The following is a 26,913-nucleotide window of genomic DNA, read 5'->3' as shown; positions in this document are numbered from 1 at the left end:
ACTGTGGTTATCGGTTAGTAAGCCACTTGCCAAGTACAGCAACTACTGGTAAAATCCCCCTTATGGGGGAGGCTTTGTTCAGTAGTGGACGGGTAACGGCTGATATAATAACCGAATATCACTAAAATAATGATTTGCGATTTTATCCTTATATATTATGACCTATTTCTTAGTTTTAAAATTCATATTAATAATATAACTATTAGTGAAATACAATTTATACATGGATTCTTTGTCCGTTTAATGAAAATCGGTGAATGGAATTCCATTATTTTAAATTGATGTACAGCTGACGTTGCGAAAGGTAAAATTGAAAGAGATTGGTAAAAAGTTTCCATTTTCGTTTAATTTAAAGAGAAAAAAAAATAGAAATATAAAAATGAAATATTTCACTTGGAATGTATTTATATTTTAATAAAACAACAAATTGGATACAATCAAAATCAGATATTTCATTTCCAAAGGATTTGTGGGAAGTTAAAAAGAAATGGACTTCAATCTATATTTAATATCGAGACTTGTTTTGATACGAACTGAAATCATTATGGACCGCACTCCATTTTCCTTTTCTGGCACTCTGTTCAATGGACGAAATGTTTTTGTAGAAGGTTTCCGGTACAAAAGATTAATTATATTTGCCAAATCGTATATTCTATTTTTTAAAAACAATCTGTATATAGACAGTGATTGAGACTCAATTATGTTGTTTGTTTATGGCTAAATACATAGAAAAGAGAGAGGTAATTATGGTGGAACGTATCTATTAAAGTTATTCCAATATCATATCAAATTATCAATCAAATAGACCTATTGAATATATATTATGTATGGATAAATAATTTGAAATTATAATTTGGTAGCCAATATTACAATCAGCAACATTATTTTGTTGGCAATATAGAAAGTTGATATATATGGATTTATATTTATTTAAGGATACTTCTGAAATGTCATTGTTATTATTATTAATGATATTTAATACCAGTAAAGTATAAGTAAATGTTGCTTAAATGATTTTGATAGGTTAATACTTTTTATTCTGAACAGAAAATTTATTTTCAAAATAATTGAGTTTTAAATTTGCTCCTTCTCCATTTTTTAAATATGGTTCATATTTCAATAAACGCTTAAATATTGTAGATTATTCAATATCTTTTTTTTGTGATGTTTTCTTTATGATTTTTTTAGTTTAAATAGTATTTAAATTAAGTACAAGTACAATTAAATGGTCACCGATCTAAAATTTTACATTAGGGTTTTTTTAATAGACTTCAACAAGACGGAGATTCTCAATTCAGTTGTATTTTTTTAAGTCTATTACCTTATAACTCCGTCAGTTATTAATTTATTTGAAAACTTATTTTTTATCTATAAGTCTTATAGAAATTTTATCAAAATCGGTTCAGTAGTTTATGTTTAGTTATGCATCAGATGGGATGATGACATCAGGGAAGTGGCTGGAATAACATGGGACAGAGTGGCTCAAGAAAGAAACGGTTGGAGGAGGCCTTTGCCGATTGGCAAACAGATCTACAGAAAATAAGCAAGAAGCAATTACTAGAATAAGTTTTTTTTTAGTTATATAAAGTTTATTTTTTTTAAGTTTAATGTTTGTTTTAAAGGCAGTGTTAAGTTGATCTGAATAAAGGCTATATTATAATTATTATTTTGTGAGACATAATATTTTATTATATGATTGACTGTTAATGATTTGTTCATTAACAGTTGAGTGAAGACTTTTTATCAATGAAAGTAACTACCTTCTACCCACTCTTTTTGTGTTTTGGTTTTATTTATTTATTTATTTTTTAATAATTCTTGTTTTGTACACGATTTACAAACTTCAATACGTTGAGTGTTATTAGTTACTGAAAATCAGGCGATAAATATCTGGGGAAATGACCCCAAACATAAGTCCGTTTCCTTAATCGAGTCTATAGAGAATCGGTACCGAAAACACATTTCATCCAAAGCAATGAATATCTAAGGAAGCTCATCAATATAAACCAGGAATGTCTGCTCCCTATTAAATTAGTAAATGTATGTATGCATATATTTTTGTGTATTTATGAAGTGTTTGTATATATATACAGAATTTTTATTGTGCGTCCTATTAAATTGTTTATTGGAATCTTTTGTAGGAAATCATCAGGAATATCTTTTTTATCTTTCTATATAATACATATTTTAAACGTTAAATTCTGTATTGTAGAATTGTAATTATAATTTTATATATTTTGTTTAATTCTTTATCATTAGCATACCTACGTGAAACCACAAATATAAACCAAGCTATAAATTAGATAGATTATTCTCTAGAATAGTTATATTATATCCGAGTGTAAAAAAAAAAACACAAAGAAGTGCTTATGTAACGTATGAGTTGGATTTTTGTCATTCTTCAAAGCTATACATTGTAAAATGATTTAAAATAGTCTCTATCATCAGATTGAAATATCGTTCAAATTATTTATTACAAACAACAAGCAATTTTATGCAGTACATAAAAAAAATAGCAAGGATCTTCACTCATCACTGTTATATGACACCAACACGGGAATAATCCACATAAAATAAAAAAAAAAAAACAAATAAAAATCGGTTCAGAATAGGCAATGTAATCGTGTATGATTGCCACATAAAAAAATCTGAAAAATTGAGATCCTTTTATTGGAAAACGTTTTAAAATATATTTGCATACTAACAATAATATAAACATGTAACACGAGTGAAACACAGTGTACATATGAATATGTACATATGGTAATTACATAAACGCTCGCGCGTACAATGCTTCATATTGTATCTAAGAATAGCATAAATCTTAAGAGGGGTTATATTAAAATAAAACACATTGAAAACACCCAGAGACAATGCACAAGTATTTAAGAGGAATGTATCCAAAAATAAATTTCAAGTGTGCTCTTAACTAGACTTGTTTTGGGTTCTGTTCGGTTGTACAATCTTTTGATACTTGGGTCAATGCCAAACGCGAAACGGGGCCGTTGAGAAGGGGAGAGTTTTAGGGGGAAAACAAATATCTTTTTTTAGTTAGTCGAAGTGTTTTCTGATAATATATTGTAGCTTGTGCTGCTGCAACAAGAAACGAGATTGTTTTTTTTTTATTCTATTCGAAAAAGCGGTGGAATGTGGTATCCGTCATCTGTAATGGTATTAAACTATACCTACTTAGTAATATTGTTCATGTGAAAATGAATTTGTTTTCTTAACTAATTATCATAATATTTGGCATACTATAAAGGGGGGTTTTGCCGGTAGTTGCCACATTAGGCAGGCGGGTTAACAACATTAGGCTTTGGTGACGTTTTAAGATGGTTACTACTGCCCATCCCTCGACCGTTCAGTTCCCTTAGTCCCCTCTTACGATACTCACAGAGAAGGAAAGGGTAGCCAATGCTATGCCAGGTACACACTGCTACTGCTATTTAGCATACACGTTCCATTTATTATGAAGAATAACGTAGTCTAATTTCTATGATAGCTAAATATATAGAGATATATATATAATTTATATCTATACCAATTTATAAATTTATTATTGATAGTAGTGATCCACTTTCACCGCAACATGTTAAAGAAAAAAAAAATTAAATTATGATCTAGTATTTTTTACTCGACCGACAAAAAAGTGAGCAATGTTTTCAGATACACATGTGTAGATCAATTTTAACTTAATCTAAACGTGATGATACATTTTAATAAAAAAATTTTAGTTATTTAACTTTAGAACGGTACAGGCATATAACAATGGACAAACAATATAAAAAAAAAAACTAAAATTTTTTTTTGGTTCTGTTTATACCCAAGGGAAAGGCAAAATGCTCTGCCTATACAGCTCAATAGACATATCGCAATATTTATTTAAAGTACCATGACCATTAAATTGAAAGAGGAAACTGTGTTGGTTATATCAATTGTTGAGAAAGTAAGAAGGAAGGATTACGAAAAAGATTTATTAAGCACGAAAGCGTGAAATGTCGATAAGGGCTGCCCTAGAAGAACATACATATATCGCCAACATAGATAACATGATTGAAAAGGACTAAGTTAAAAGTAATCGTCACCAGCGAGCTAGTATGAATAGATTGATAAATGTGTAGGAAGCACGAAAGGTCAATAGACCTTCTAAAATATTATATATCTGTAACTTTTTAATTTTTTTCAGTCAGTAGCAACCTGTATGTATGTAAAATAAATATGACAGACACTGTACATTGAAAGGATAGCTATTATTCCATTTTACAAATTTTTTTAGCCTTTAAATTATGGAAACAGAATTCTTTAAGTATTCTACGAAAGATTGTAAATATGTTTGTGTGCTTGTAACTCAATCATGATTAAACAGCTCAATGGTTTTGAATGATTAGTAACGTTATGGGTAGGATATATATTATAACGTGTTAAGTTAGGATAGTACACCGATTCACACAGGCAAAGTCGCGGAAAGCAGCTAGTGCACTAATTATGCTAAACCTTTTTCGCGTCTCTATATAAATTGTGCACAATAAATATTTTAATACAACATTAATATCTCTATTTTTAGTTAATGTGCCCGCACACATAAAGGCATTTAAGTGTAAAATTAATTGATTTTATAAAATCTTTCGGCGAGACGCGCCCGTATTCATGGATTCGAGGCGAAACGAAAATGTGCCAACCAACATTTATGTGACATAGATTGATGGCGTGCTAACCGTGTCTTCATCAAGTTCAGTTCTCATTATGCCGTGAGTGCCACCCCTTAAACGGGATGCATGTTAACCGCACCGAAACAGATGCTCACCGTTTGGTACAAGTGGTATTAATTTATTTTTAACTCAAAATAATTTTATTTAAATTTTAAATGATTTAGGTATATTTAAAATAAATTTAATTAAAATTATGGTTTTATTAAATTAAATAAAACAAAAGCACGCCGTTTGATATAAGCGATTTTAATTTATAAAAGATTTAAACATTTTTGTTGAGAATCGTTAAATTTTAATTAAATAAAATATACTGACTCTATTTTGGGATATTCTAAGTAATTACTAATAATACTAATTTTATACTCGTACAATACCGATACCAGTAGTACTTATAGTATAACTTTTAACTGCGACTTCTTTCACATAATCGGGGCATCTCGAATAATAGCCAATGTTTTTCTTAATCCCAAATAGTACGTAACAAATTTTATAATAATACAATGACAAATGTACTGTAGAAATGTACAAAAAAATTTATTGATGCATGCAGTTAAAGTCATGAAAAACTATTAGTATTACAAATATGAAAGTTTGTAGAGATGTTTGGATGTTTGTAACTCAATCACAGTCAATTAGCTGAACTGATTTTCATAAAATTTCGTACACAGATAGAACACGTCCTAAATTAAGACACAGGATTATTGTAACACCTATTTATTTTAATTTGGGGTAACTCGTGAGTTACAGTTATTCAATAAATAAAATACTCGAAGTGCTTTGAAACAACACTACAATGTTTATTAAAATCAGCAAGAAGGAAGATCCCTCGAATGAATGAATGAAAAGTATGTTATAAAACAAGAACCCTATTAAGACTTTATTCCGTAAAATATAGAAAATATTTTAAAGCTGGAATATGCTATAAGTACTGGATTAATAACACAACTATATTTTTCATTGGTACTAAGTACTGGAACAAGTAAGATGGCTATAAATTGTATGAAGTATATTAATTAAATTACTTAGCTTACTTTAACTGTCCACTGCTGAACGAAAGCCTTCGCTTTAGGGGGTTTTTTCAGTAGTCGCCATGCTTGGCAAGCGGATTGGCAACCGCAGTTAAGTTTTGGAGATGTCTTAAGATGGACGCTGCTACCCATCCCTCGCCCTCCCTTAGTCACCTCTTATGACACCTACGGGAAAGGACGGGGTGGCCTATTCTATGCCGGGATCACACGGCCATTCTATCATATAATTGGAGATTAATACTTAATTAATTTTATTACTAAGGCATATAGATTTATTATTAGTATATTTATGGTCATCATCATTTTATATCTCCTTAAATCGATCAACTCTCGAATGTAGTACTTAATTTTTTTTAAAATAATCATTGGTTTTTCTTGAAATCCTTATATCGCCTTATCAGCTACACCAATAACTATGAAATTTGGTATACACATATTATGTGTATGGGATGGAGAAGGATATAAGCTATTTTTTATCCCGGCCAGTAAACATATCCCGGTCACGCAGACAAAGTCACGGATAAAAGCTAATTTGTCAATACATCGTGTATAACATACACTAAAACATGGGGTCTTAAAAAGGGCGTATTAAGGTTTCTTAAGAACCGGCAATGCGCGTGTTAGATTTTTTTTTTTATTATATTAATTTTCTTTAACATCTTGTGTCAAAATGTGTTCCTACCTACATATTAATAAAACTCAAAGTAACTAGTTTAAAAATAATAAAATGTTAAAATCGTTATTATACCAAATTTTACAATACATTATTCTTGTAGTGTATATAAAACATTAATTTATATTTAATTTATTTTATAATTATTTATTATCATGATACTTGAATAAAAAGTAATGAAATTGTAAGAACACGTGGTTTCGCTGACCTGTATACTCGAATTCGGCTTTGTATATATAAAAGATTGTTATATGGGTGGGGAGGCACTTCTTGTCCAACTGTTAAACAGAGCAGAACTCCCTGACATATCAAGAGTGAATAAGTATAGTAAACCACGTGGTTATTATATAAAATATATCACAATTATTGTTGATGAAAGTTCTATAGAAGATATAGTTAAATAAGTGTCAATGGATTAACTGAAGTTAGGTATTTCTTTTATATTATTCGTTATATATCTATTATATACTAAGTAAAATAAATAAATATGATTTAATAGTATGGTATCTAAAAACAAATGAACTGAGTGTACTTGTGCTTCATTTGTCTTTATTACTAAGAGGCTTACAACCTTTACATTGCTAAAGAATTAAAATGTAAAATTAAGACTTTAGTTAAATTACTATGAAAACCTTTTACCCTACATAATATATAATACATCTTATAGATAATAAATACATTTTTTTTGCTTTTACGCGCGAAACATCCCTGACGTTACAGACGTCCATAAACTACGTTTACCATCAGACGGACCGTATGCTTGTTTGCCACCATAGTGGTATAAAAAAAACATAATTGTGGTTGTTCTTGGAGTCTGTTGAAAATTTATGTTTTTGTCCCATTAGATACATGAACCATAGTTGAAGGTCATTACCTTAACGAGTATCTGACGAAATGAAAATCTATTTTACTGGCTATTAGTTGGACATGCGTCAAGAGATCGTGTAATATCCTTACGTAGATTTATTAATTCCGGAAATTCCTAATTCCAGATTCATTGAAAATTTAGGACTAGAAGAATTTGGGATCGCATAACTTAATTAATTTAGGAACTTGGTGACAAGATGATGAAGGTCTACGTCTAGATGCGAATATTCTAGATAAATATTAGATATATGTAAATCTTCAGCATACAAATATTCAATTATATACGTAAACTAATATATATTATAAAAAAATTGGCAGTAGAGTCATAACAGAATGAGTATTTAATAATGAAAGTTTATGTCCCATAAAAATCATTACTTTAATTGTGATAAAAGTAGTTACTTTGATTTGAAAACTAATCTACTGAACCGATTTTGATATTTTTTTTATATGTATGTAAATAAAAAAAGAATTTTCTATGTCAGTTTAGAACTGATAAAATTAGGAGGTAACGAAAATGAAAACTAGTACAATCGAATTGAGACCCATCTTCACGGTGAGCTCTGTGAAAAATACATGTATTTAATTTTAATAAAAATTATTCTTATTCTTAAAACCATAGATAAATTCTTTATTGGGATTATCGGAGATACTGGAAAATTAATAAAATCTTTATAAATATAAATAATTAATTAAAAGTGAAACAAAAATATATATATGTAATAAAAACAAAAAATGACATTAATGATCTGTCATTTAATTAAAGTTGCACAATAGGTTACTTTTAATTAAAAAAAAATTCCTTATTAATTAAAAAATACATTTTTGAATAAACAAGTGCAAAATATTTACTTAAATAACTATCAAAATTACACATCTTGCAGAAAAAAATGTACTGCAGACAGTTCAGTAATTGAAAAAAAAACCTAAACCATTTTAATTAAAAATAAGTATTTAAATTTGATGTCTTATAAAAGTAAGTATATATGTAGGTATTTCAATTTCGATTAAAAGATCACCCACGCTCTCGCCTGTGATTTGGTCCTTTCATTCACCACAGAACTGTATGACTGCCACGTGCGGCCTATTACGCCTCTCGTCGACTATGAAATACGAGCTTATTCTGTACTATAAATAGAGGACACCCCTAATGACCCGTTGTTCAAGTATACACTATGGATACACACTACACTGTGGATTACCTTAAGTTGTTATAAATATTTTTATCCTAACAACTTTATTACCTACCGCGCAAGTGTGGTTTGAAGTTCAGCGCATCTGATGTTTGTTATAACATAAACATGCTAAGATTTAGTGGATGGGTTTATATTGTAGTTAAAATTAAATTATGGACTATAAACAATAGACAGATGTTGGGCATGTGATTATAGTAATAGCTTTTCCAATTTATGGTTATTATTTAATAATTTGGATCATAAATTTGGTTGCAGATTGTCTATTGGCCTACTGATTGATATATTGGGCACATGATACCATACAGAGGTATTTCAATAGATTTAATGTTTCATTATTTCTTTTTATTAAAATAAACGGTGTTATTGTACTGACGCTGTTGAATTTTGTGTTTCATTTAAAGGATTATTAATAATTTTATTATATAAAGGTTTAAATTACTTTTCAGTCGAATTTTAACACCTGATCTCTTATATCGTTTTTGTTACATATATTATTATTTTAATAAAATATTGTAATAATCTTGTTAATGTTACAATTGTAAAAGTTCAATTTTTTTATGTTTAAACAGCTGACTGGATATGATTAAAATTTAGTACATACATAGGTTAGTTGATTAGAATTATTATTTTTTATACCTCAAAATATGGTTTTCTTCAAAATGACACGCAATTCAATTAAACTTTGACCCCCCCCTTATTCATAAAAACATCAAATCTTTCATAAACACATTTTACCCCATTGAACTGTCTTGTCCCTTTCTTTTGTGCTAAATTCCTAATTTAAAAGAAGCTAAATAAACAGTGTCATAGTTAAAATAGGTTTTATTGTTTATGAATAAGAGGGTTACTACATTTGTTACCGGCAAACTGTATATATGTGTTCAGGTATTTTATACAATACCTAGGCAATAAATGTAATATCTGGGGAACTGGACCCAGTATGAAATATTATAAATATCCTACTATATTCTATATAAACATTATACACTTTACCTAGTTATTGTACAGAATGTCGGATTATATTTTATTTATTTATTCCAGACAATTGGGTCCATTTTTGTTAGTTGCATTTGTCATATTGCCAGTATATATATACATAGATAAACCATATGCTATGTATATGTTACATACTATATATACATATTTATAACTAGTAAAACTAATTTCATACATTCAGATACCACTTTATGGGAACAATATCATGGGTCGTAAACTAGTATAATTTCATTTACAAAATTTTACAAAACGGATTGTCTCTTCTTCTACAGAACTCCTCCTCGGGACTCTCCGAACACATCAAAAAGCTGCCTGTGATGAGGAGATGGTGACCCTCATTTGTCCCAGGGGGACAACAATAAATATACAAGTAGCCCAGTACAGTGCTTCAGTCACCCAAAGTTCTTGTGCATCAGAATTAGCCCAATACCAACCAGTCGACGTGGAAGTAGTTGGGGACACATCTTGCACATGGCCTGGCGCTTTACAGGTGAGCCAATGTTTTTTAATCAATATATTTTCATAATCATTTTTGTAAACTACTTTTTTTAAATGTAGGTATGATAATAGTATTCTGTCTAGTGTTATTTTATATATATATATATATATATATATATATATATATATATATATATTTATTGAATGATGAATGGAGTGATAACTCCGCATGCGCTAACGCTGGCGCATAGTATACGCTGGCGGGGCACCAGTGAGGGATGATAGGTTAATAATGAAAATAGCAGGTCAGTCACCCCATCGTGATGAATACACTTGGAACTCAGCACGATGGTTTCCAGGGGGAACCGCGTGGAGGTCGACCTGACAGGGTATATTGCTAGCAATGGGACTAGTAGCCCGCATTACTAACGATCCCTCCCCCCTCCCCTAGAAATATATTTGAAAGAATAAGACAAACAGAGCATAATAATTCGTAATGATACAAGTACTTTTATTTACTGCATATTTTAATTTACATCTGAGTTTGAACTTAAAATATCTTGGCTCTTAAATAATTTAAAATATCCCGCCATTTAAATTAATAGACGTATATTAATTTGTAAGCAATACATAAGAGTATATATTAGTATGACGAGTATACGAAAAATAACATTTTTCAAATTAATTTTAAATAATGTACCTGGTCGGAGTAATTTTGTATCCGGTAACTTATAAAACTGGAAAAATGTAGAGATTTGTTTTGTATAAAAAAATAATAATTCTCTTAAAATTCACTCGGACAATCGTCACATTAGTTGACTAAATATCGCCCTGTATTTGACTCGCGATATGTATAATATAAGACATAAATATAGTAGAGGAATTTACAATGGCATAAAGTAACTTCATACAAAATAATAAAATTCACTACGGTATGAAATAACTCGTTGAAATATAACAAGATAAACTATAAACTAACAGAGTAATGTACATGATCGTGTTTCGTTGCTAAGCACAAGTCATTTCTCTTGGGGTTGGCTTTTATGATTCATTTTCTGATATGTTTGGGCAATAAGGAACTTTTATGGCCAGCTGTCGATGTTTATGTTACCCTTGTAATCTCCTCGAGCAACTGTATGGTTTGTGGTGCTTCTTCAAGTGCTCATTTGGATTTAAGTAAAATTTCATGTTTTGAAAAAAAAAGAAATGCAGTTAACTATATCATATTAATTTCTGTCACTTTTTTCAAGTTTTTTTTTATACAATTTAGAATGGCAAACAAGCGGACGGTCCACCTCATGGAAAGTGGTAACCGTCGCGGGTAAAAGCTAGTAAATACTAAAAGTAATTTTTTTTTCTACCTACTTATGCATTTTGTAAATTATTGATTGTGAAATTATTGATTATGTTTTTTGTACATTTAAATGTCAAATGATTAATGAAAAAAAAAAAAACTGTTGGTGAAATCTCATGTCATATGAGATTTCATCAACAGTTATTTTTTTTTTTATAATTTAAATAAAGTTCTTTTTTTATTATTTCATAGATTAAATATAAAGTAGCTAGCATAGAATTGGCATACTAACTAATTTGCGTAGTATTCCTTGTTACAGACAGTGGTCGAAGCGTGCCAGAAAAAACGCCAGTGCAAATTTCACACGAGCCCGAAAGCTTTTGGCATGGACCCCTGTCCTAGGTCCAGAAGGTTTGTGGAAGTCGCCTACAAGTGCCGTCCATGTAAGCAACGCTTTTTTTCATTAGCTAAGAGAGTGATTTATTTGACGTCTATTCGATGCGACTTTATTTAATCTCGATTCAATTGCATTAAAAGCCATTCTGTAGATGACGCCTCATTACTAAAAGAGAGCTCAAATATGGCCGTCGTCTGACAGTAGTAATGCGAAATAAAATCAATTATCTTTAATTTTTTATTAATTCGATGTAACTACAAATTTAGTTACGAATGATAAATCACGTTTTCTTATAAAATTAAAAAGAAAAACGATCTATTAGTTTAATTATTTCAACGTAATTGAAACCTTAATTAGGAATGATGAAGTACAGTTTTATTTGAGTATACCGCAATTAAGTAAATACACAAAAGAAACCACTCTGTAAACGAGGCGTTCTTTATCCAGTGATTTGACTGATAATATTGATGATCGAACTATCATGCATTATGACTTTCAAAAACTATATATATACTTAATAAACATAACTGTTTTAAGATTTTGTTTAATAAAAAAACAGTCTTGATCGTCCTTTATGACAGTCTATAAGGTTAGTCGCTATTTATGATGTATCGCCTAATTTGTACTTAGTTTAGATATTGACGTCATTTCGCGAAGTGAAACTGAATGATCAAAGATTGTGTCTTACAAAAAAAAAGGAATTCAATTGTTATAAAACTTTTGGTCTAAAAATGAAACTACTGAACTGATTTACGAAACCAATCTATTAATATATCATTTTATATAAATAAAGTAAATTTTCCAAATCAAATTTTAAAACTGACGGAGTTATGAGGTAATAAACACAAAAAAAAATACAAACGAATTAAGAACCTCCTTCTTTTAGAAGTCGGTTGAAAGTAGTTATTCACAATAAAATCCGACTTTAAAATTTTAAACTCTTTCGATTAAATACAAATTGGCTCATAATTAGGAAAGATATTACGTAACATACAAATAACTACAATCAAATTGTGAGTTCCCATTTCTAACTTTATTGAAAATACTTAATTTTATAACAAAAAGATACCATTTTTATTTTACTCTTTTGGTACTGATATAATTTCATAATAAATGTAAGATTATACATACAGATGCATGAAAACATTGCTACAGACTACATAAACTAAAAATGTTATCACAGTATTGTCATTCCAAAAATACTTTTATGACCTACACGTTAAAGTTATTTATACGTTGCATTTCATGTTATATTTGAAATCGCCTTTTGGTGGGTTACTAGATGTTAAAGAAGCATAAAATCTGAGTATCTTTCATTTAGAAGAAAACATTTATCTGCCTTTAAACATATGCCGTCCTATTACAAAAAAAAAATACAATAAACAGGTATTTAATAGATGTTTAGATGACAAAATCGTAACTAATATCTGTTTATATCTAAACTAAAGAGTCTATGTTATTAAAGGTAAAATATTTTTAAAGTAATCAATTTTATTACAATAACTTAAGGATTTTAATTTACAAAATTCATATATTTGATTAATTTAGGCATTGTATAAATATAGCTAAATAGACTAACTTTGCATTATGCATTCTAAAACTCACCTATTAAAAAAAATTAAATAAAAACACAAGACAACTTCAGATAGATCAATGTCTTAGACTAAGAAATATGAATTTCTGAACCATATTCAAAAGCTCCGATGTTCGAAATGCGATGCAAACGAAAATATTAATATTTTTGTGAAATGAAGAATAAATACGAATATGTACACAATGAAATTATATCTCTTTGATTTAATAGTAACAATATTGATAATTTATAACATTTCACCAAATTTATAGTACTTACGTGCTTTCTCACTATTTACTGCTGTAAACATGGATACGATGATTATTGATTTGATTTATTTATTTGGCTTTTATACGCATTACCAGCTGACCTCCCTTATAAGGAAGGTCTGTGTTCAGCAGTAGACAGTTACCGGCTGATATGATGATGATGACTATTTGATCATCAAACGTTGTTTTGCGTCCTTTCATCACTTATCGAATTCATTTTTTCTTATCGGAATAAAGACTATCCTGTTTCTCAATTTAGATTAAATTATAGACATTTACAAAATTTCATTAAAAACTGTTGAGCGATTTCGAAAATAAGCAATGGACACATCGTGCGTGACACGGGTTTTTAAGATATAATTTACATAAAAGGATATAAACATAAATGCCTCATGATGTTGTCTACCAGGCGCTCATGAGTAGTGCAGAGATTGTTGGTAGCTGGGGGAAATTTAAAACAATTAGCTTGATTATAATAAGTATAATAGCTCTCAAAACACACATATGTAATAAAAGTAAGGATTTAAATAGTTAAATCTCGTATAAATAATAAAAATTGCTGAATCCAATCGACTGTTTGTTGTGTGGCTCTTAAATGCATTGCATATCATTTAATTTAGACAAATGGCGCTAACTACTTTGTTAAACTCATTTCTATTTCGAAATAAAAGTTTGTTTTTATGAAATAAAATCTTAATCAACTAACTAAACAAATATATAGTCGAATATAGTGATCCTATGAGGACCATTCATATTTGACATTTAACATGACATTTACAAAATTATCTGAATTATTTACACCTCGAATCTAAATTGCGCAAGGCTGCACTTCTAATACAAGTAATTTTTAACGTAATCAGACGAATTCTAAACCACTAAATTTACCGTGGTAAACTCGAAAGTGGTAAACCGATAAATAGCCATTCATATTTGTCATTTATCGTAACACTTCACACCTCCAATCTAAATTACCCGCACCTCTGAAAAATAACACTAGTAATTTTCAACCAAAAATAGACGAGTTTTATATAATTAACCAAATTCTATAAATTTGAACGTGGTAAACCAATAAAACACTCATATTTGATATTAATAAATGATCTGTATTATTTACACCTCGAATCTACTCATAAATTACGCAAATTTGCACCTCTGTAAAATAACAATATTTTCAATGTAAACAGATAAGTTCGAAATAATTACTAAACCGATATAAACTTGAAAGTGTTGAAACATTTATAAGTACAGAAAAATATAGGTTTGAATTATTTACACCTCGAATCTAAATTACGCAAGGCCGCTGAAAAATAACACTAGTAATTTTTAACGCAAACAGACGAGTTCCGGAGTAAAGTGGGCTGTGAGAACGACGTGCTCCACCTCAGCTGTAACCCCCACTCGAGGGTTGCGATATACTCTGCGCAGTACGGCCGCACCGAGTACTCCATACAGTGCCCCCAACCTCGAGGAATGAAGGAGGAAAGTGAGTGCTTTTTAGTATTCTTAAAATATTCACAATGTTATTTATGTTCATAGAAAGTATATAGGCGAGGTGGTGTTAAATATTCACCGGGTGGAATATTATAATTGGTATTTAGTCCGTCCTTAACGAATATGATGTTTTTTTTTTTAAATATTTATGTTACAAGATTTTATTATTATTTAACTAATATTTTACATTTATTACAAATATTTACCGTGTTCTATTATAGGTTTAAGATCTCCCACTTGCATTTTTATATGTTAGTATTTTGAGCTTTATCGAGCTATTTCTTCTTACATTATGATTTTCTATTATTTAAAATGTTATATTTGTGCGCCCACGCATGCCCTCCAAAATCCAAAGAATTAAAAGACTACAATAAGAGTAACAGATATTAAAAGTAGACTAAAAAGGAAACATCTAAAGCTGTGAAGCTATTTAAAAAATGACTATAAATGTGGGTAAAAATATTTAAAAGATTGCGACCGTCAAACGCACACATGTGCACATTATGATTAGACATGTATATGATAGGTGGTGTCAAAACTTTGCCGAGTGAAATATTATAATTAGAATTCAGTTAATTATATATATATATATATATATATATATATATATATATATATATTATGTAACTCAGGATGGCAAACAGGTTGATGGAAAGTGTTAACCGTCTGATGTCCTTTGACGTGGTTATTAAATAGCGGCTCTTCTTGCCTCCAAAGTACTTCACTTCTTTCCTACTATAGATGAAATAATAATACAGCGCAGTTATTCAGTGTATAATATTAATTCACTTATCTTCAAATTATTCTCTTGTAAATTTAATTATAATTAATTTTCATAATTTTAGTAATTACTACCCAGAACGTTTTGCAAAGTAAATTAGATTTACAGATGGTAAATAAAATAAATAGAAGTAAAAATATGTTTGTTTCATGATCTGAGAATATATTTTTTTATTAATAAAATTTGTTTGCATAAAACATTTAATATGATATTAAACACTCTTTCCATTAATAAAAGTCGTAATACCGAGATTGTTTAAACTCGAGTTTACATAATCCATGAAAAAATTAATCTAATGATTAAATTTCTAGCATAACATCAATACCGGAAAATTGAGCTTTTAATTAACTTTAGACATTTTTTTATGTATCTTAAAATGGCAAACAAGCTGACGGTCCACCTGATGAAAAGTGGTAACCGTCGCCTATAGACATGAGCAGTACCACGAACATAATAGAGTATACAACAACAAGTAACAACACTATGTAAATTGATCTTTTGGTTTGTATTAAATAAATTTTGCAATTTAATGAATCTTCAAACTACAAATAATGTTATATATTAAAAACCTAATTTAAAGCGTAGGCGACGGTTACCACTTTCCATCAGGTGGGCCGTCAGCTTGTTTGCCATTCTAAGTTGTATAAAAAAAAGCGTTTTAGTAAATTATTCCACTAGTTTAGAAAACAAATACCTACTTCCGTCTACTCGTCTTAAATTGATAAAATTATTGTTAATAAGACAGTTTATAATCTCGTAACCAATCTTAATTACTCAATGCTTGCTATTTGATTAACAGAGTTATAATTTATGGTTTGTGCACCTGATACCAAATTTTACAGTTTTAGTACGGTGACTTAATATTTCAGTGGTAAATATATTGCTCACCATGGAATAATCCATCTAAAGTATGTGAAAATTTAAACAATTTACCTATTTTATGGAACTTTTGGAATGATGGATTAATGCTCTGTCTTTATTTCGTTTACCTTATTCATTGTATAATATTGAAAATAAATTTATTCCGAAGGGACTTAATGTATTTGAAAGGTTTCCTTTTAAAAACAGATTTCGCTTCCTTTTTTGCGATTGTTTTTTTTTTTTTTTTAAGTATTTATCAATCCTTATTGGACTTGTTTGTGTCGTGTGGTCTCGGCATAATATGGTTAATTGTTGTCGTAAGAGGCAACTAAAGGAAATTAATGGTTGAGGGATGGGTAGAAGTGTCCCTTTTAAAACATTGCCAAAACCTATGTCCATGGTACTGCTCATGTCTATAAGCGACAGTTACCACTTTCCATCAGGTGGGTTATCAGCTTGTTTGCCATTCTAAGTTGTATAAAAAAAAATCTAACCTAACTGCGGTTGCCAAGCCGCCTACCAATAGTGGCACATACTGGTAAAACCCTCTTATGGGGGAGACCTATTTTCAGCAATAGACAGTTAATGATTGATACAATAATAATAATATTTTTTATATTTTCTAAACGAATTTATGCAAAATTTTGTGCATGCGTAGACTACATTCTAATTTAATAAGATGTTTTACATACAAACATTTTATATAGATATATGTTGATCAAAAAGTCCATGGAAAACGGCTAGTATAAGAAAAATCATGTTAGCCGCTTACGTTATTCATGAACAACATCTAAACATACCCTTAGGTCAAACATAAGATTTGTATTCTATTGCAGTAGGATTAGATAGATAGATATGCTTTATTGTTTCCTCCAAAAGATTACAATAGTAAACTTATTATAAATATAAATAATTACAAGAAATAATCACAATGAGAAAACAATGGCTTATTAATTAATGTTTCTCAAACCTTAAGGCTTGCCACCTGGCAGCTCTCGCTTGTCACTATTTTTTTTATAGGAAAGCTGACTCGGCAAACGTTGTTTTACCATATACATTATTTCGAGAACTATACATGAAAATTTCTTGTACTACAACCATATATTCGATTACCATCTTGCAACCCTATTGCAGCATATAAAAATCGTGATTAAAAAACAGAGGTTGATCGTAAAAGCGTGAAAATTTGAATTTGTATGTATTTTTCAATGCTAAATCATAATAAAATAAAAATAAGAAAATTTGTCAAAAAAACAAAAAAAAATTTTTGGGGTGGGTCATCCTTATGATTGTGGGGTATGAAAAATAGATGCCGGCCGATTTTCAGACCTACCCGATATGCACACAAAATTTCATAAAAATCGGTTAAGCCGTTTCGGAGGAGTTTGGTAACAAACACCGCGGCACGAGAATTTTATATATTAGACATTAATAATTAGTTTTAAACTTTCGGGTTGTTTACACATATTTTTAAATACATAGTCGGGATTTAACGCGATGAAAAAGCTTTTACAAGTAAATAGTATCTACATATCTGCTTCTTTATTGCCGACGTATCGACGTAGATTGCGCCATGTCGTGGTCACGACAGGACTGACGTGAGCGGCGCCTTCGTCTGTCTGTAGGGTGGCTCTAGATAAAAACGGCGATAATAAGATGGTACCAGAAGAGACTGCGTGGGTGTCGTAAGAAGATACTTAGGAAATTTAATGATCACGGGATCAGCAGCAGCGTCCTTCTTAAAACGTCACCAAAAGTCTAACTGCAGTTGCCAATCCGCTTGCCAAGCGTGGCAACTACTGACAAAACCCCCCTTATTGGGGAGGCCTATATTCATCAGTGGACGGTTAACGGCTGATATAAATAATAAGAATAATGAAAAATTATGATCAAGACTTGCTATTTATAAATGGTTGATATTTAACTTAAAAATAAATTTCATTGTTCTAACTAAACCGTCTAGTCCAAGTTGATACTTTCCATTGAACTTTCTAAAGTTATAACAAAAGGCAATCAGTACGGTACAAAAGTTTTTATTATTTTTTTCTTTTTTAATTCATGTCATTAAGAAAGCTTGCGAGTGGCCGCTATCGTTTGTGTAAGATCGTTTTCTAGTCACATGTGAATTGTTGTTGACGTGATTATTATAACATGATCACCGTTTTTATAACTATGTAAAGAACTTGGAATAGGTCTGACCTAATTTAGGGACTGATGTTATCGACTTTTCATAATGTAACTTGATATAAGTTCTATTTTTTGTCCTGCTCTAAGTCTCTGTTATTTCGTTTTGATAATAAATGCATTTCAAATTATTTTTTATATAATAAAACTTTGGATCTTACTTTTATAAGAAAACTGTAACTAAACGATTTCAATGTCTTACTGTAAAAACAAATAAAATAAAAAAAAGTTACTTTAATTTTTTTGTCTTTAGGCAATAAAAAAGTAAGTATGTACATATGTATACTATTTACCTACGGCCATGTGGTTCCGGTATAGAATAGGTCATCCCTTCCTTTCCCGTGGGTGTCGTAAGAATTGACTAAAGGAAGGCGAGGGATAGGCAGCAGCGTTAAAACATCTCTAAAGGCTAACTGCGATTGTCAACCCGCCTGCCAAGAATGGCAACTACTGGCAAAACCCCCCAACGGGGAGGCTTATGTTCAGCAGTGAACAGTTAAAGGCTGATATGATGATGATGATGATTCTATTTACGTGCAATTTTTCATCGCGTTATAGTGTATTTAACATATGTGCCAATAACGTAAAAGTTTAAAAGTGACGTTATCTTTGTTCAAAATATTAAAATGGTACCGGCACAAACAATGCCAGTACAAACAATGATATTATTCGAAGGAAACCACTCGTCCCTTTCAAATGTGTAAAATGTTTTTCCATAATTATTATAGAAATATCCGCTATTGAATTACATCAAATTATTGTCCATTCAATATTTTTGCTCAACAAATTTTCGCAATTTCCGAGGCGAGGAGTCACTTATTTAATTTTGATATGCAAAACGGCCTATTAAGGCTTGTTTATTGAACAAATTCGCTTCGAATTCGTGCTCTGCCATAGAAAACATTCGTGTTTAAAAGTCGCTGGTATTTAAACTATTTGGAGGTATTTTAATAAACTGTTTACATTAGTACTCATTACATTATAATCTGTACCTATAGTTTTATTAATAACTAGTCATCCGCCCCGGCTTTGCATGGATGCAATATTTGTTTGTGTAACATCTAATTTGTTCACATTTTAGTAAGCTGGTATTTTGGCATATATGAAAGTATTGCACTAATGTTCTCAAAGATTTTATATATAATTTTTTATTTGTCGCGTTCAATCTCGATTGTGTATTTAAAATATGTGTAACATACGTGTGGAGGTCAGAAGTAGAAAAACCAATTAATCTTCTAACATAACTCTACATTGAGTATCAAGATGAAATATACATCAGGTTATAATTTATACTGTCGAAGACAACTGTGGAAACCACATCCAATTTGGTGTAGTAATTTTTTGAAAGATGACGGAACAAGTATATGGACTAACAACATTTTTAAATACTTTTGCTTTGGCTTCTATTTTTCTTATTAAAAGTAAGAGGTCATATTTTTTATTAAATATCACCTATGCACAGACATTATTTAGTTACAATTTTAGATATATTAATTATTATTAATGATTACTGGTAGAAATAAATTATATCAGTATCGCTCCAATATTTATATTAATTTGGATCGGGTGCTACATTTCGATATTATATGATAGCTGATATTTAACGTACCATATCTATTTATTGGGCTAATATATAGATATTGCATCTAATAACTGATTCGTCTGTCATAGGTGTATTGTTTATAACCGATTGGAAATATAAATTCTCATTATAGTCACAGTAACTTTTGAGTTACGAGTTTTTCATAGCAGATAACAGCATTCCAAACCTAGTAGTAGAATCACAAACAAAGAAAAGACTAAAAAAACTTGCAAACAAGTCTATTCGAATAAAGATTATTTCTATTACATATATTAAATTCATGGTAAATATCTTGCTCTTAAATGCGTAAAATTGTGAATAACCGTGACGTAATTTCTAATCAAGAATACACCCACCCTAGCTCTTTTACAATAGAGATATCAGGTGTTTTTCGCTGAGAAGAATCTTTTACAGGCTCTTTTTGAAAAATTCAATTCTGTAGTCTCTAGATAAAAACGTCTTCAGGAAACTCATTTCACTAAAGATTTAAAACGTTTACACTCAAAAGCCGGGGCATGTCCATGGAAAGCTACACTGAAACTGTTTTCTACACGATCTCAGATTCAAAGGCTCAGTATCTTTAATAAGTTTTTCATGGTTGATTTTATGATTATTCATAACTATGTTATTATCTATAGATTCATAACAAACAATTATGTTAGTATTATTAACTATTTACATATATCCCTCGACTTCGTCTGCATAAATCAATCAATACATAAAATATTCTATATGTTAAGTTAGGATATAGGATACCTATTCGTGTACTACACATTAAAATTTATCACTTTTTACAAGACAAAGCATCGATCCATGTTTAATAAATAATATAATAAAAAATATATAATATATTATTAGTATTTTATAAAAAATATAAGAGAGTAAACATAGTAAGAAACTAAATGTATCTCGCAGCTCTGTCTGCTTAAATCGATACAAAAATATCCTATGTTCTAAATTAGAATATATCCTGCCCGTGTACCAAATTGTATTCAAATACATTCAGTAGTTGTACGTTAAAAAGTAATAAACATCCATCCACTCACCTTTATAAACTTTTGCTTTTACATATAATATTAATAGGATTTATTTTTATTATATTTTTTATATACTTTTTCAATTTGGACCATTTTATTCTAAGAGCTGGTGAATGAACTCGGACACAATAAGTTCACGAATAACAATAAACTCACTCCTTTTTTTGCGCAATCGTGTACCGTGTTTACAACTTTACACTCGTGTTTAGAGTTATGTCGTCTTTACAATCCCAGATGGGGTAGTTGGAGGCATTTATCAACTTTTGTCGTTGAACTCACTTTGAACTTTAGTAACACTGAGTTTGGCCACAGTTCACTTATTATGTTGGTAAATATCTTGAACGTAATTCTCGACATGTCTATATTAACATCATTTGCTGTGTGGTCCCGGCATGCCGTGAGCCTCCGGCATAGAATGGATCACCCCTTCCTTTCCTATGAGAGCCATATGACTAAGAGAATTTAATGGTCGAGGAATAGGTAGCACCCTCCTTATTAAAACATCACTATAACCTAACTGCGGTTGCTATCCCAACTGCCCAAGCGTTGCAACTACTGGCAAAACCTCTCCAATTCGGGAAGGCCTATGTTTAACAGTGGAGAGTGAAAGGCTGATATCATCATCCTTATCTACAATAACAGTTATATTTTTTTTTCTTTATTGATCACATTACAAATACAATGTCTGGTACCAAAGTTGGATGTAATACTATATAGCATTCTCTCCCAGTTAACCGTTGGCAAAACAGAAATGTAATTAAACGGTGAAAAAATTGAAAATTGTTGCAGATATACATTTACAATTAATAAGTGGACCTGATTACCTTATTACAAACTGCATGTTTATTTTGTTTATTTTTTAAACTAGCTTTTATCCGTAAATTTATTTGCGTGACTGGGAAATATTTCTTGAACAGATAAACCTGTGTCAAATAGTACATGTACATCAAATTCCATAAAGATTGTTTGAGCTGTCGATGCGCTAACTGGTAACAAACAAACTCATTTTCATGTTTATACTATTAAGGAGAATATTTTGACTCTTAATTCTTTAATCTAAAAGGTATTCATTGCTGAGAGTTTGCTAACATCAATGCCTGGTATTTTATACCATTCTCTAGATTTTGCGTAGAAAGTTACTTCGATTGTGACTTCATTGACGCCGAAAATAATTATAATTAAAACTGTTCAGAATCGGGAAAATTTATATATTTTTTTTATGTAACTTAGAATGACAAACAAGCTAACGGCCCACCTGATAAAATGTGGTTACCGTCACCTATAGACATGAGCAGTACCATACACATAACAGAGTATACTGTTTCGGTTTATCGGGAAAGTCGTCGTTCATTAATAAAAAAAAAATCAGACAAATTGAGAATAACCGTTTTTTAAATCGATTGACAAGAAATTATTGAGATATTAGCATATATGTTAGCCTTACAAAATCCTATAAGTACTTACACACACAACTACTTGCACAAAGAAATTACCTTTACATTTAATTCATTGATTTCATTTGTGCAGTATATTTGAGTCCGACGTGATGTGAAACAAGCACATGTTGTTTTTATAATTCGACCAAATTAATATCAACCATCACTTTTCAACCGATTTCAAAAAATGAGAAGATATTCAACTCAGTTGTATATTTATGTTTGTTACCTCGTAACTCTATCAGTTATAAACCGATTTGAAAAAAGTTTTTTTTTTTATCTAAAAAGATATATTTTCATATTGGTTTACTACTTTAGTTTTTAAATGATTATAAAATAGTTTTGCCGCAATTAACTTTGGTTCTTTTTTTGTGAACACAATTTTAAATTATTTGAATGTGTCAACCCTACAAAGTCCTACAGGCATGTACTCGTTTAAATAAATTACTTTTTGAGTTAATTCATTCACTTGATTTGTGGAGCATATTTAAATTCGACGTGGTTTGAAACAAGCTTATACCGTCTCTCTAATTAATCAAATTAATATAGACAAATTGAGAAAATCTCTTTTTGCAGTCGCTTTAAAGATATTTCGATACGATTTTAGTATATGTGCTAACCCTACATAGTAGGGGGGAAAGGGATTGTTAGTAATGGAGACTGAGAATCCCATTACTAGCAATATACCCAACCAGGTCGACCTCTTCGCGGTTCCCTCTGGAAACTATCATGGTTAATTCCTAATGAATTCATCATGATGGGCTAACGGACCTGTTTACATTCTCATCAATCACTCTTCACTGGTACTCCGCCAGCGTATTCCGTTAGCGCAGGTGGGGTTACCATTCCACTTTCACCCATAAAAAAAAACCCTACATAGTAAGTGTATTAATATCTTTTGATTTCATTTAGATAGATAGAGTGAAGAACATATTTGAGTCCTACGTGATACCAAGGAAGCTTGTATCATTTCTAAAATTGTTCAAATTATATATTAATTGAGAACCTTTTTACAATCGCTTATAATTTTCAATTTTAGTATATGTGGCAACCCTACAGAAACCTATACATACGTACACATATAAATACCTTTTGATTTAATTAATTCACTTGATTCGCGTATTATATGAATGTCACGTACCGCGAAGCAAGCGTACCCCGTCACTACAATTGATCACATTAATACGGGTGAATTCAAAACCTACTTCTTTTTGCATCAATTTACAAGAAATTTAGAGTGGTATCACTGCATGCGTCAATAACTTTTTGTTTTGATTGATCGATTTTATTTGTATAGTATGTTTGGGTTTACAATGGTACGAAGTAAGCTTAGCAGTCTCTATAATAAGATTTACAATTATCGTTAGGGAAATGCAAATGTACACTTAATTTAAATATAAGAAAATATTACAACCTGAATATCAAACAACTTAGGCTTTTGTGATGTTTTAAGAGGGCTGCGGCCCATTCCTCGACCATTAAGTCTTCTTAGTCGCCAATTACGACATCCATGGGAAAGGAAAAGGTGGCCCATTCTATGTCAAAACCACAGAAAACTTAACATCAAAGGAGACGTGTCGTTTCCTTACCGTGTGGTCCCAGAATAGAATGGACCACCCTTTCCTTTCCCGTGTGCTCCTAATAGACCTATGTTCAGCAGGGGACAGATAATGGCTGATTTGCTGATATAATGACGATATTTTTTTAATGTTTATCGACATATTTCATCCATTTTAAAATAAGAATAAAGATGTAACTACATAGTTATAGGTAGGTACTTATTATTTTTACGAGTATACAGGTATAAAATAAATAACTGAAAAGCACGTACGTATCTGTGCCAAAAGTATGAAACCGAAAATAGTTATGCAGAGTGCGAGATGCAAACAAGCAAAGGTTTTTGTACTCAACCCCATTACGCTCAGCTGCGCTGTGACCCGTTTTTCAAACACAGAATTAAATCTCGTTGAAAAGCAATTGGGGGCAAGGCGACGAATTAGGAAATTGATTTTTTTTATTTTTAATAGTAACACTATTTACATCTATCCATCTGTATGCGTGCTACCATTTTTTTTATGATTAGTTTTTTGATGGTGTAATAGTTGATAATGGACAGTTACCCTTGCGCTGTCGGTATATACTGGCAGGGTACCAGTGAGGATAGATGATGATGAATTAGACAAGTTAGCCTATCGTGACGAATTCAACAGTAAATCAATCACAATGGTTTTCATTCAATGCTTTCAATGGTTGAATCCCTAATAAGGTATATTGCTAGCAATGGGATTGCTAATCTCCATTACTAAGAACCCCTTTTTCCCCCGCGCTACGGCTTTATGCTAAAAGGATACAAAAATAGATAATAAAATAGGTGATGAGGAAATCAGGTTAGTTGGGTCATTATAAATTCACCAGCAATTAATCACAATGGTTTCCAGTGAGACCACGTTGGAGTTGACCTAATATAAAGAGCCAGCGACGTGCCATTATACTCTGTTACAAGTAATATCGGAAAATGAAATTACTTCTTACAATATAGTATGCTGATTACACTGAGTATGGATACGTACTATCGAAGCTGTATACATTGTCATTCCAATACATCGAAATCAAATCAAGACCCTAGGGTCCCAAACGTATTGTAATTTAAATTATTCTGCGTGCTTGAATCGTTGCTTGGTTAACTTCCCTGGGGGCCTCGAAGAAAACCCTCCGAGAGATCGATTTCAAAAAGGAACATGAAGTATTCACTGTATTTTTGTGTGTATATTGATATAAATTATAGTTGAAAGCTTTCAGGCCCTTTTTAATTTTATAATAATTTTGTTCTATATATTGTTTGTTTGATTTATTATAACAAGAAATCTTGATATTTTATCAAAATCAAAATTTATTACATTAATTTTTATTTCATTAAAAAATATAACTTTCCATATCGGTTTACAACTAACGGAATTATGAGGTAACAAACATAAATATACAACTGAATTGAAAATCTTCTCATTTTTTGAAATCGGTTTAAAAGTGATGCAACCAGATTGAAAACCTCTTTCATTTTTAAGTCGGTTGAAAATAACTGGTTTAAATTGAAGTCGTTCCTTTCTGGTAACATATTGTAAATTGATGACAGTGTTTCAATAGTGACTGTATTAATTCTAAATAAAATTCTCACATTTTTATCATTCAACATACAATATATAACTGCTATAGTTGCCAATCCGCCTGTCAAGCATAGAAACTACTGGTAAAACCTCCCTTATGGAGGAACTAGAAGAGGGAGACTTTGTACAAAAGTCGATTGCTTAAGTACGTCTGTCCCATTCATATCATGGGGTATCATGGGCGAAACAGTGTACTCTGTTATGTCCATGGTACTGCTCATGTTTTTTTTTTTTACAACACAGGGGGCAAACGAGCATGCGGCTCACCTGATGGTAAGTGACTACCGCCGCCCATGGTCACCCACAACACCTACGGCATTGCAGGTGTGCTGCCGGCCTTTTAAAAAGGAATATGCTCTTTTCTTGAAGGTTATGTTGTCGTATCGGTTCGGAAATACTGCTGCTGGAAGTTGATTCCAAAGAGTGGTAGTGCGTGGAAGAAAGTGCCTTGAAAAACGCACGGTGGAGGACCGCCACTCGTCCAGATGGTTGGGATGAAATTTTAGTTTATGGCGGGTTGTACGATGGTGAAAATCTGCAGCAGGTATCAATCCGAACAATTCTTCAGAGCACTCCCCATGATAAATTCGGTAGAAGATGCACAGAGATGCAACATCTCTACGCAGTTTCAGTATTCTAAGTTGTATAAAAAAAAGCTATATTTAGCCGTGGACAGTTAACAGCTCATACAACTTTTTTTTATGCAACTTAGTTAATGGCAAACGAGCTGACGGCCCACCTGATGGAAAGTGGTAACCGTCGCCTATAGACATTAGCAGTACTATGGACATAACAACATACAATAGCTGAATTTAATTCCTGTACCGTGCGTATATGTAGTAAATTATAGCTGTGTTTAATTTTACTCTTGCTCTCTATATACAAATGAACAGCAGCATTAATATCTTGCATTGTCGTTTATCGTACGGTGCTCTCGCGG

The 26,913-nt window shown here is 30.9% G+C and overlaps 1 protein-coding gene across 1 annotated transcript in view; it reads left to right on the top strand.

Moving 5' to 3' along the window:
- LOC113509480 (uncharacterized) overlaps positions 1 to 26,913 on the top strand; it is an 87,023-nt gene that overhangs the window by 35,278 nt on the left and 24,832 nt on the right. The window contains exons 3-5 of the mRNA XM_052903507.1: positions 9,742 to 9,959; positions 11,506 to 11,644; positions 14,777 to 14,923. Coding sequence (XP_052759467.1) covers positions 9,742 to 9,959; positions 11,506 to 11,644; positions 14,777 to 14,923 — 504 coding nt within the window. The remainder of the gene's footprint in view (positions 1 to 9,741; positions 9,960 to 11,505; positions 11,645 to 14,776; positions 14,924 to 26,913) is intronic.

This window comes from Galleria mellonella, unplaced genomic scaffold (assembly GCF_026898425.1).
Source record: "Galleria mellonella isolate WM207_F2 unplaced genomic scaffold, CSIRO_AGI_GalMel_v1 utg139, whole genome shotgun sequence".
Classification (NCBI taxonomy): Eukaryota; Metazoa; Arthropoda; class Insecta; order Lepidoptera; family Pyralidae; genus Galleria; species Galleria mellonella.
This window is presented reverse-complemented; position numbering and strand designations above follow the sequence as displayed.